We start from the raw sequence: 12,342 nt of genomic DNA, 5'->3' as shown, positions 1-12,342 counted from the left end.
GATCTTAATGCAAACTGGGATTAAAAGCAACACTGTGCAAATGGGTAAAATTACAAAGGCTTTGCAATAGTATGTGTGGATCTAATCAGTACTAGTTTAAGCTCAGGATTGTGTACTCAAGCATGGATCATCCCTTACACAACCTAGCACTGGCTCCATGAGCAAGGACCAGGCCCATCTATCCTGATAGTAATTTCCAAGATGCCCATGGCCTAGAACCTCATGAAATAGCAAAGGAAGTGCTTTATGTTTGCAACACATGGGCTCTCAGTGTATGTCCATCCAATGGGAACCTCACTGCAATGTTATGTATGATCTGAATGAAAATGTTAAAAGAGGGCATTACAAAATTGTGATCTGAGCAATATGTGGTGACAATCTGTACGAAGTAGTGGAACAGCAGAACTAATATGTGGTAACTGTGGGTACATATCTGGATTCGATTTATGTCTGACAAATACTGAAAATAAACTCTAACTGCACTTTTACCCAAAGGCTCAGACAATTCGAATCACAAAAGACTGATATGTATATATATCAAATCATATCATATATTTTCACTGGGGTAATAATGGTTGTCCTCAGTATGACGATAATGGGAGACGGACGTGCTTCCACAGAACCCATACGTTTCATATAAAAAGGCATGTTTTACAGATGACATCTGTACTATGTTTTATTGTGTTCCATGTGTTTATAACGACTGAAAAAATAACAACAGTGTTGTCGATATTTTCATTATTTTATTTCACTGCACTAAACACCCTCCCCAATATATTTTAGTACTGGTGTAATTGTATTTACTAACTCCAGTCCTAGAATAATTTGGGAAAGTGTTGGGTTGCGCATTTAAATAAAAGAATGAACATATCGACAACACTGCCGTTATTTGTTCATTCGTTATAAAAACTGCATACCATTTTATATGTGTCAATTTTTAAAATGATGTTCCTACAAGATAGTTTTTAACATTCTTAGATGCTTATTCAGAAAGCAGTTTTACGAAAAAGAAAGTGACTTACTCCAGGAAAAAGTAGTAACTTAATCTTAAGAAAATACAAATTCACAAAACACACTTGCAAGTGCATCACAGAGAGGGTCTAACTTTTATATTGGTGTAGATTTTAGAGTGAGTCACAAACAGTTGTATAACTTTTGCAAGATTCATTTACAACAAAAACTGAATTCTTTTTGGATTAGCTCATGTGTATTGTAATGATTCGCCTGTGGTGCACAGGACCCATGAGCTGCATGTTTTACTAGCTCCTAAACCAGAACTGCCCACAACTGCACTGATGGCAGTGACTCGCTGTAACACTGCAACCTATCCAAACCAACTTTGTTAAAGTTTGAGTTGACTAGGTAAATTGAATGCAAAATTGAAATACCTGGATTTGAAAGACTGCACAATAATACTTGTATGCTTTTTTAAGAATGTACAATTAAAGTTATCAATGTGACAATCTCAAACGTTGGCACAATCATTAAAACATATGATCTGGGTGCATAACAAGAGAATCAAATGAAGCTACCTTCCATTATGTACATCAAAAAATGAACTTACATTTTTTAAAAAGTAGCAACATTAAGCTTTAAACCCATTTCCAGAGTTAAAGCATGGTGCAAACAAAAACAACAAATTTAAATTTGAAAAAGTAATTTAGAAGATAAATCCTGTTTAGGACATGTGCCTCAAATGCCTGGCTAAAGCTCAATAGAAGATGATCAATGAGTGTTTCCAAAGAACATTTTGTAAATCTTTTTTTCAGAATGTGTAGAATGTATTTAAATAGTTCTCGTTGAACAAAAAGTGGTCAGAGAAACTTCTAAAAGCTACAGTGATATTAGAGGTAGGAATCATCCGAACCAAAGGCATGCATTTTCCCCTTGTTTTGCATTGTAATAATAGATGTTGAGGTTTCTTACCGGATTTGTCCTATGCAGGAGAACTATTTGTATTATTGTTACATGCTCATGTTTTAAATATAAACGTATCTTTTTCAACAAATGTTATGTAGCAAACAATGGTGTTACATATACTCACAACACCTATTCCATCAAGACATTTACAATTCAAATTAAATCCCATTTCCCCCCAATTCTATAGCACGTTATGTATTCTTTTAGATACAAATAAATAATCTCTGTTTGCAGAGCAACATTATTTCTGTTTACTTTTATAATTAAAAAAAAACACACTCCCAATTTTGAGAACTGAACTTCACATTTCTCTTAATCAATTAACACTCTATTTGTAGTTTGGTAATCAACACGCATTTTGAACTTGAGCACTATTTCTGTAAAACAATATGTGCAGGGGTTTAGATGATAAATATTTTTCACAGAATTATGTCTATCATTTCTCCAGAAAACATTGAACTAAAATGTTGGAAAAACCAAGAATACATTTTTTTTAAAAACGGGCCTAACACTTTTTGAGTGATCTTCAATATTTCAGGGTTCCAATAGTGTATTTTGTACACAACTGTGCTCATAGCACATATAGTAAATGTAACGCAATAAATATTGTTGACCATATCATCCAGCGCGTACATGGATCATGGTTGAAATGCAAAGCACTATTATTCAAAGGTCTGTGTCATCCTTTGAATCTGTTGTCACACTATTTTGTTCACTATATATGTTAAGAATATTGAGCATATGAAACACACGGTGTAGTTGTTATAATTTATTTAAAAAAAAACATGCAAAGTGCTACATCCATTCGAAAATTGCTTGTAAAAAAGACCTATCTACCTCATAATCAAAAGTTCTTCTTCATAATCAACAAAGGCACACATATTGTGCTTCCCCCATGCACCTGTGCACCCTTCTGCTTTCTTAAGCAAGCAACTGATCAGGTGGGTAAGCTTCAAATAACAATAAATACATAAAAACCTCACTTCAGAATACCATGCCATGCCCATTTCTTTACGCCACGTTCTGGGATCTCCATTTGTCATTTTCAGAGGTGACTTCTCTCTGAAACATTTAGGGTTCTCCTCATGCATTTTCTAGTTCCTTTATAAAAAAAAATAGTGTACTGCATTTTGAAACACTTCTGCTCTAGTGTGCAACATCTGTGTTAATAAAACAATGTTTGGTAGCTTTTAAATAGCTTTTTGAATAGGCCTCTCCAAAGTTTGCCTTCCGTTATTTGTGGGAACATTTTGAAAAAATACAGTGGTGTAACAAAGTTTAATTGATATAGACACAATGCCATCGTGATCAATGCTCACAATGTTATGGTTTACTGTAATATGTTTCTGAAGATGCATGTTTGATTAGCTTTGCAAAGATTAATGCAATGTTCCCACTCCTCGCCAGTGAAAATTCTATCACATTCTTTGTAAAGTGCTAATTACATTTCCTCCTTTTTTTACCGGCTACTCTGTGCCTACTTCTGTTTCCATCCCCCGTAGCCACCTATTCACAACACTGTGATGATCTCTGTTTGCCACCTGGTAACTACATTCTGCCTGCAGTGTTCTCCCCACATGTGTGCTTTGTGTGCCTAACCAGAGTGTATGGTTGCATGCTGTAGCTGTAGCAGAGTTACACCGATATAACACATGTATGACGTCACCCGCGCAGTGAATAATTACTTACGAATGGCTCCTTGGCCTGAAGTCATTGCTTGCACAATAACCATTGATCGAATCCAGCTGTAGGAATGCATTTGGCGCAAATAACATAAACTAACAAAACAATCTGTTGTTGTTCAGAAGTCTGTGCTGGAAGAACAACATCAATCTTGCCTCACTCCACTGTAACTCAAAGCAACTCAGCAAAAGTTCTTTTTCACAGTGACATATCCCAACATAAACCCTCCGAGGTTTAACATGCTTTACAGATTTGCCTTAGGGTCGCCATCTACTCTTGTCAAAAGACTTCAGATCACAGAAATGTATTAACTGCAGTGTACAAAATCGAGTGCAGTTTAGGCCGTCTTTTTTCCAATTTCAGCTGATCAACTGATGAGAACCATTGGAAGGGTGGTGAGAGTTGAAACATGGTAATTTCCCAGTTTGCTTAAATTAGGGTATATGGCATCTCTTGTCAATGAGTCAATGCTGGGTTTCCATGTTTTTTACCAAATAAATGATGCTGAAGTATTTGTTACCGTAGACTAGTTGCCAATGCTGAACCAGGCACTTTAAGTAAGTCCTTTAGTCCGTTTGGCCTTCTTTGATAAATTAAAGTATTTCTGCATACATGCCAGTAGACAGAAAGAGTCACTATCAGACATGTATATGGGTCTGAGTCCACTTTTAATGCAGCCTCAAGCAATTCTGCTTTCCTCCTTGAGGTGCAGTGTGACACTACTAGCGAGGAAGATGGAGATACACATCTGCTTGTCTCAGCAACGTCTTCATAATGGGCCTCATTACGAATCAGGCGTTAAGGGGTTAACGCCTGATTACAAGGTCCCTTAGCGCCCTGGTGATATTAACGCCTGCTTTTTGCAGGCGTTAAAATCCATGGCGCTAAGGAACCATGGTGCTAATTACGCCACCGTAATTTACGGTGGCGTAATTAGCGCCTTCCCCACTCCCATTATGCCCTATGGGGCAAAAATGGGAATGGGGAAGGGTAAAATGGGAAATGGGGATTTACCGCCCCACTCACCTTGGAATGGGGCGGTAAATCCGCCATCCACCATGGTGTAAACGTAGTTTACACCATGGTGGTAAGGGTACGACCCAGGCGGTAACTTACCGCCTGGGTCGTAATGAGGCCCAATGTGTTGTTTTGTAGATGGGGCATTGGGCTCACTCTTCTTTGATGTGGCCAATTGTTTTCAGCATTTAAGTTTGGGCTACTGTGAGTTGAACCCTGCTGTATTCTTGTACAACCAGCATGGACATCCATCTTCCTCTGGGTTCGTCAATCAGTACCTAGAGAGGTTGTGGATCCTTACTGGTATAACAGATACAGTGAGTGAAGCACCCTTTCGCCGTTTGTTGTTGGACTCTGTCCGAAAAGAGTAGCGTTTGTTAGTGGAATGCTGAGAGAGTTGGATACAACACATGTGGTGTTGCTTGCAAGTCGGAAGGTGCCAGGTCCGTTTTGACAGTAAAATTCATTGGGTTCGGCAGAGAGTCTTGGGTTTATGTAATCCTTTTTGGGAAAGACCAAGATGTAAGAGGCTAAACATGCTTTCAGTAATGTTACCCACAGATGTGAGGGAGTGAAATAGGACTAAAGATGGGAGCATAGTTATAGCTTGATAATGTGTGTGTGGTATCAGCCATGCCTGTGACAGCCCTCTGAGATGGGTGTGCATGTGTAGTGTGTGGTGGTAAGAGATGTTAGAGGGGAGTCATTTGGTTGAGGGAATAAACGAGCAAGGAGTATGAGTAGTGGGAGAAGAGAAATAACGTTGGATGTCCTCCCGGAGTGAAGTAGTGTGTGCCTGTTGGTGATGTGAATAGGCAATAAGTTGGTCGTTCGTGGTGATAATAGTTTTATTCTTTTTCAGTTGAGCATGAACCGAAACATTCATATGTGTTCCTGGTAATTTTTTTTCAATTTACCAGTGCCCATCATGGGGTGAACTTGAATCACGTAGGTATATAGTCTAGTGGTTTCCTGGTCCTAGTCTTGTTATGAAATTAGATACAAAAGACAGATTTATAATTGCTTTCGAAAGGTTCAGTGGTCTTTTGTATGGAGGTATTTAGGTAGTTAAAGAGTTTGTTTGCTAGTACAGAGAAAGGATACTCCCTATTATTTTTAGTTTGGTGCCGTTATAGTGTGTCATCTGTGGAGCAGAGTGTTGGTGATGGTAGGCATGGTGGATGAGGTATAACGTTTACTAATCTATTCTCTTTTTGATTGGGAGTAATTGCAGTGTGTGGAGCACATTTTGGGTAGTTCGTAGCGTGTTGAGTAAATAATGGGGTAGCCCTAGTTAAAGGCTTTTGGCATAGTTTAGTCTTTAAGTACCAGTAGGATAATTGCCCTTTTCATGTGTATGAAGGTATGGAAGGGCAGGATGAGCCGTAAGGTGTGGAGTTGGGAGAAGCAGCTTGTTAAATGTGGTTCAAGTGTAAGGTGCTCTCCATTGTGATTCCAAGATTCCTCAGAATAGAAGTAGGAAGTGGGCAAAGGCCCATTATGCCTGGCCAGTAAATTGCCACATGGTTAGGTAATAATGCACTGAAAAATTTTGATTTCTGTTTTGGATGGATTGAGCTTATATCTGTAAGACGTCATACAAGAGTTCAAGTGTGCAAAGTAAGAATTGAGGTTAGCCATGCTCTTTGTTGGCTCACGGGTGAGTTGGTTAACAATTTTCATGTCATCTGCATAGTCGAAGCATGCCAGGTCCATGCTGCTCTATGAGATCATGCAATGTGATCATAGATATGTTAAAGAAAAGAAGTGAGAGGATAGAACCGTGGGGGCCTATGCATGACAGAATGTGAGGAGTGGATCGGAAAAGGTCCATGCTTGGTGTCTTTTCATTAGAATCTTGTGACCGGTGCTGTCAGATGCAGCGGGAATGTTCAAAAGGATGAACGCACTGGTAGAGTCATTGGGCCTCATTAGGACCCTTGTGCTCCCGGAATGAAGGGGGCCAGTACGGGACCGGCCCCCTTCATTCTGGGTGCGCGTATTACGAGGTTCCCTTCACGGGACCCGGATCAGACGTCTGGTAAACCAGACGTCTTTTCTGGGTCCCGCGAGGGGAAGAGGGAGGTAACAACAGGACACTTATCATGTGCCCGTTGTTACCTCCCTCTCCATTCCCATTGAGCCCTTTGGGGGCTCAAATGGGAATGGGGAATGGTTCCTGCCAGGAGGATTTACCAGGTCCTCCTATGTCGGAATGACCCGGTAAGTCCCCATTGCAGGAACCCGGTAAAAGAGCCCTTTACCCTTATTAAGGGCATGGCTGCCTCCAAACTCGTAATGAGGCCCATTGTCTGCGTTGTTCTTCAGCATGTCCCAAATTGAGCAAAGTGTTATTTCTATTCCTCTCATTTGTCTGCATCCTTGTAGAGATTTGCTTAGGTGGTTGCTGATCTCAACATATTCCTAAAATTATTGACATAAAAAAATCTTGAGGAGTTTGACAATGAAAGATGTGTTAAGAAACTGGACAGGAATTGGATGCATGGTTATGGATGGCTGTATGTTTTTGAGGCAATATTTCACTACGGCTGTTTTGAAGGTGCCCTGGACAGTCCCCTAGTGTTGGAGGTGTTGAGAAGGGACAGGACGGCATGTGCTAATCAAAGCTACTGAGTCACATTGTTGTAAATGTTAAGGGGCCTGGGACCTCTGGGGAACTGCTCGATTGATAGAATAGACTCTGGAAAGCAATTCCCTCAATAAGGAGTAGGTCCTGTAAAGCAAATGCCTGCTATTATTGCCAAGTGTATTTAAGAATACGGCATCAGGTACCTCAGTTACAGCATTGAGATCATCTAGTAATAAATGACTTATCACTGCATGAATATGAATCTAAAAAAGTAATTTCCCCAAATCTGGCTCTCTACTTCATTCCACTGTGGAAGGAGGAGTGCACTTTTTGAAATCTTGACCACCCTTTTGGCTATTCAGACTGTAATGCTGGAATTGTTTTGGAGAGACGCTTTCTCATCCTTGTCTCATTACTTGTCTTTTGTGTCTGTCTTCTGCACTGGAGTCCAGTTTGGACCTCTGGCAGTGCAGCTCTTCATCTTTATTCGTGGTGAACAAAGACCCATGGGATACCCCTATGGTACCCCTAGTGTGTGTTTTTAGGCACTTGTGTGTTGCCCCACCGAGCTGGGTATGGAGTGGTGGCGGCTACATGCTGTCTCTGCAGTGAATCTGAGTCTCCCTCATTTTGGGACACCCAGGACCTGCCATATGAATCAATGGATTCCTGAACAAAAGTAAGATAGCTATTGCCACTCCCTTGTCTTTCCTGTTTCTCCAATTCCTGAAAAGCCCTGGCTCTGTACTCTTCCTCTAATTGAATGTTGTGTGGAAGGACCATATATGGCTCTGGTGCTGCCTTTCCCAGAGACTGCTTGCTTTGGGTACACAATAGGGGTAGGATCTAGCTGAATGAAGATAGGAAGGCAATCACATTCTGTGTTGTGAGTGTCTGGTTTTGGTTGTGTGTCACAATACCTGTGGTGCTACCTGAGCCAGACCGAAAGTGAGTGAATGCAGTGTGTGCTCTGAAAGGCTGTGAGTTGTCTCCAGTATACATCCACTGTTTTTGGTATCTGGTTGTGAGAGAATGGACTAATTGCCTACTGCATGATGAATGCCCTTGTGTGTGATTAGCTGATTGAGCCTAGCCCAGATTGAGCAAATGGGGGAAATTGTGTATATTAAAAGGCCCCTCACTTACCTCTGTGTCTGTCAGAAGCTTGGAGTTTTCCTGAAAGCCTGCATCCTAAATCCAGCTGGAGAAATAAGTCTGCTGCTGCAACTTTTCATCAAATCCAAAGGCTGCTGTGCTGATTCAACAACTTATCAAGTGAAGACCTGGATAGGCAACCTCTTCCCGTAACTACGGGGGGACATTGAGCAACTGCTGTTTTTCACCCCAAGTATCCTGGAAGACAGTCCTGAGTGTCTGCCATCCTGCAGAGGTACCTTTGTGGGCCCAGAAGAAGAGTGACTGGAAATCTTGAGGCCAAGATGTCCACCAATCTTGTCCAGGGCTGAAGGCTGTCTCTGACCATTGTGAAGCCAGGCTGCAGTGTATCGCCCAGAGAGGGGGTACCCTGGTGTAGTGCTGCTCGACACCCGGAGCCTGCAAGGTTCCGGGTGAAGAAATCTTCAAGGAGCGCTGTAGACCCAACATCTCTCTACTTTTCCATGGCTGAGAAATTCCAGTGTCGCTGCCTGCAGAGAAGTGCCCACCGGTGGATTTCCCGCCACTCGGCATTGAAGACCAAGTCCTGAGGGTCCTGAGTTGGTGAAGGTCTGCAGGGCCACCCATTGTTCGGGTCCATCTTGCCAGAAGCCATCCTGTCATCCATGCTGCAGCTGCAGCACCGAATGGTCCACCAGTGACAAACCGTGAAGCGACAAAACCCCACACCTAATTCTGCCCCTGTATGGGTCACCAGCAAAGGACATCAACAAAATCCAAAGGACTCATCCTCATCTCTCAAGCCTTGTTGAGGTCCACAGTGAGTTTCAGCATTGTGGGGCATCCAGAGCTGGCATAGTAATTGGACCAAGGAGGTCACTGTGACAGACCTTCGTGCTGCTTTTCCAGCACTTCTTGGTTCTCTTCTCTTGCTCGACAGCGATAACCCATTGACTTCTTCTTCTATAGGGGGTCCATACTTGAGGGGCATCTTTGAGTAAAGCTGAGAGACCCCACCACTTTGACTTTCAAGGCACCCAAGCTACTGTGACAAGGAAGAGGGACTTCCTCCTGCAGGGGTAACACAACGGTCCTGGATTTGTCATGTGCTTGGCACTCCTGTTGCTAGTTGACCTGTAGAGACAGGAACAGAAAGGAACAGACCATTTCTGAAAATGTAAGGACTGGACATGAATATAAAAAAAAATATAGCTTACCGTTCATTGCAGGTTGCCCAGGGGGGGGGATCTCCGCAGTGTGTGGACATTACATTGTGCGGGGCTTAGGGATTCACTGTATTTTAGAACAAGCCTGCATCAACTCCCTTGAGTCTAAGCATTGGCCGCTTGTCCATTGATACTCTTTGAAAGTCTTGGCTGGCGTTCCTTTGTTCCTGTACCACAATCATGTAGTGCATAGTACCAAAGATACCCCCCCTCCAGTCTTTACACAGGCCACGTCTGTAGGCTGTGTAAGCATCTTGGGCTGAAATATATAACAAATTCATTCTGTCTACCATTCATTCTGAGGTTTGTCATTGTTTTCCTGTGGTTGATTTCCAGATTATTGATAGTCTTCAAAATCTCTGAATTCTCCACTCAAGGCTTGAGCTTGATTGATGTTGAAGCAGATCAGTTGAAGCAGATCAGTTTGATTATATCACTCCAATACTTGTCCCATTGGCTTGTCATTGAGTCTTTATTTAATTTCAAAACACCCTTTTTTATCATTAGAGCGATTAATTTATGCACTGAAGATAAATCCCAAAGTTAGAAACTTTGAATCATCATTCAAATCATTTACAAGTATGCGTTCGGAAACTTGCAATTGTCTGCTTGTTTCTTTGTAGTTCTAAAGCTCCATTTTGCTTTCCTGAATCAAATGTAAAGCATCATTGATTTCTGATTATCTGTCTTTGAAGTGTCTATTGGATCTCCATTTTTTTTGTTTGATTTGAGCCTGCACCTTCACAAACGTAGACAGCTTTAGACCACAGGGGGATGTCGTGAGGGTATGAAAGAGACTTGGTTTGCATACCAAGCAGCAGAAATGACAGAACAGATGAACATTCAGATTTTAGGGAAGCAAGCGTGCCTTTACTATGCAATGGTATATTTTAATGTTGTCAAATATATTGTCAGACAATATGGTTGTGTCAAGATATTTAATGTGTGAGCATTGTGGCTCTTTCGATTAGTATAGGACTAGCCCTGATGGAAGCTGAGAAATGCTCTTTGGCGGATTGTGTTTATTTTATAGTTGTTTAGAGAGTGGTTGTCATATATTTGGAGTCCTAGGTTGTAATCAGATTTAACTCATGATAAAATATGAAACCTCCCTGGTCCCTTGATCCACGGGACCCTCAAATTGTGGCAGGAAAATGTGAGAAGAATCAGGTAAAAGTAGTTCTTTTTTTATGATCAATTGATTGCTGCTCCCTTTGGTCATCCATAGGATGCAACCCGTTGAATGTAATAGGTTTTTGAAGCATTTGCAACTCTAAATTGAGATTCATTAAGATGTCAACTATTGGTATGTGTAAGCATTACAGTGCTAAAGGACAGTGAGGTTCTCTGGGGAACTTTGTAGAATAGAACTTGGACAGAGCCAGGAATAAGTCAAAATGTTAATGTATGGCGTGGTTAAGGAAGATTTCTTTAATTAGATGCTAAGCCGAAATCTGGAATCTGTCTCTTAGCCAGGTCGTGTTTACCTCGTGTCCCAGGTTGGCAATTTGAGTGTGGTTATACTGGCAGGCTGAATAATGAAAAGTTCTTCCAGGGGCACACTCTGACATTTATGTGGGCAGATTCTGTGATATGAATAGGTTTGATTTCTTTGTTTTCAATTTTATTTAAAAAAAGGTGTCATTCCTCACACTAGATTGCATGTTTGTTTAGAGTTTGCTTGGCCATCACATTTCAAATCACACAGGAGGATTGAAATCATTGAAAACGGTTCAGGGAATTCAGGTTTCAGTGGGGGTGTTTAAGCAGTAGGTTGTCAATCACATACTTCAACATAATCTGGGAATATTTGCTGTGTGTATAAAATGTTAATGGTGAGTACCAGAAATTCACCATAGCTTTAGAAATGGAGGTGGGACACTCACCTCGAAGGATACAGGAGACAATGGATAACCTACAGCCTTCTGAATATTACACACGGAGAACACCATAACTGGGGTGGACAATGTTAGATAATAGATCCGAGGGTTATGAGGCTACTCCATTGATAGGAATTTTTCATTAGCGAGTTTAATGTAACATATGTTTAAAGTAAAGAAGATTGAATGTTTGCAGAGACCTTGGATAGAGTAGGTTTGATGGCTGTACAATTTGTTTAAGGTACAATAAACTTTGATTAGTTCAGTTTCGATGTCAATGTTTTCCATGTTTGAGCTGTTTATTGAATATCTATTTGCTATTTGCTGTTTGCAATCTATTTGCTAAAGAGGAAAAAAAATAATTACGACGACATTCAAGTTTACTTTCTTCAAGCCACAAGATCATTGGAAAACTATTTAGTGTGTAGTGTTTGGAGAATTTAACTAACTTTAATGTGGTGAGGGTTAATAGCTGGAAACCATTTCACTTGTATTTTAACCAATTCTTCACATTGGAGGTCACCAATTCGGGCATTTAAGGTTTTGAAGATCTGCTCAAAGCTTCGAGAGAAATGTTACTGAGACAAATCAAGGTGGGAGAGAGGAAAGGTATTTCGAAGTTATTTGGGCCACTTATTGTAAAATATATGTATTTTAATTTTTGGAGTTTGCATTTATTTTCCACATGTTATATTGTACTGCAGTGAATTTGCAGTGAATTTGGCCCTGGTTTAAAAAAACGTGCATAGAAATAAAAATATGAGTAATTTGAGAACTTATAAAATTTTGGAGAAGTTACACATTTCTTGTCTCCATTGTTCCAAATTCAGGCACTTTCATTTAGGGTATTTTAATCAGGCATTTTTAAAAACAATAGTTTGAAGAAAAGATAACACATGACTTCCTATTC

General features: G+C 40.6%; 1 protein-coding gene across 50 annotated transcripts in view; it reads left to right on the top strand.

The window, feature by feature from the left end:
* TRDN (triadin) overlaps window positions 1-12,342 on the top strand; it is a 1,596,486-nt gene that overhangs the window by 149,059 nt on the left and 1,435,085 nt on the right. For 45 of the 50 annotated variants that reach the window (XM_069607588.1, XM_069607568.1, XM_069607599.1 and 42 more), the window contains exon 3: window positions 3,423-3,464. The exons of the other annotated variants lie outside the window; for them this stretch is intronic. In XM_069607588.1, coding sequence (XP_069463689.1) covers window positions 3,423-3,464 — 42 coding nt within the window. The remainder of the gene's footprint in view (window positions 1-3,422; window positions 3,465-12,342) is intronic. 50 annotated transcript variants of the gene reach the window in all.

Source organism: Ambystoma mexicanum, chromosome 4q (genome assembly GCF_040938575.1).
Source record: "Ambystoma mexicanum isolate Mex_15411 chromosome 4q, UKY_AmexF1_1, whole genome shotgun sequence".
NCBI lineage: Eukaryota > Metazoa > Chordata > Amphibia > Caudata > Ambystomatidae > Ambystoma > Ambystoma mexicanum.
Note: the sequence above shows the minus strand (reverse complement) of the source record. Positions and strands in the feature narration are given on the sequence as shown.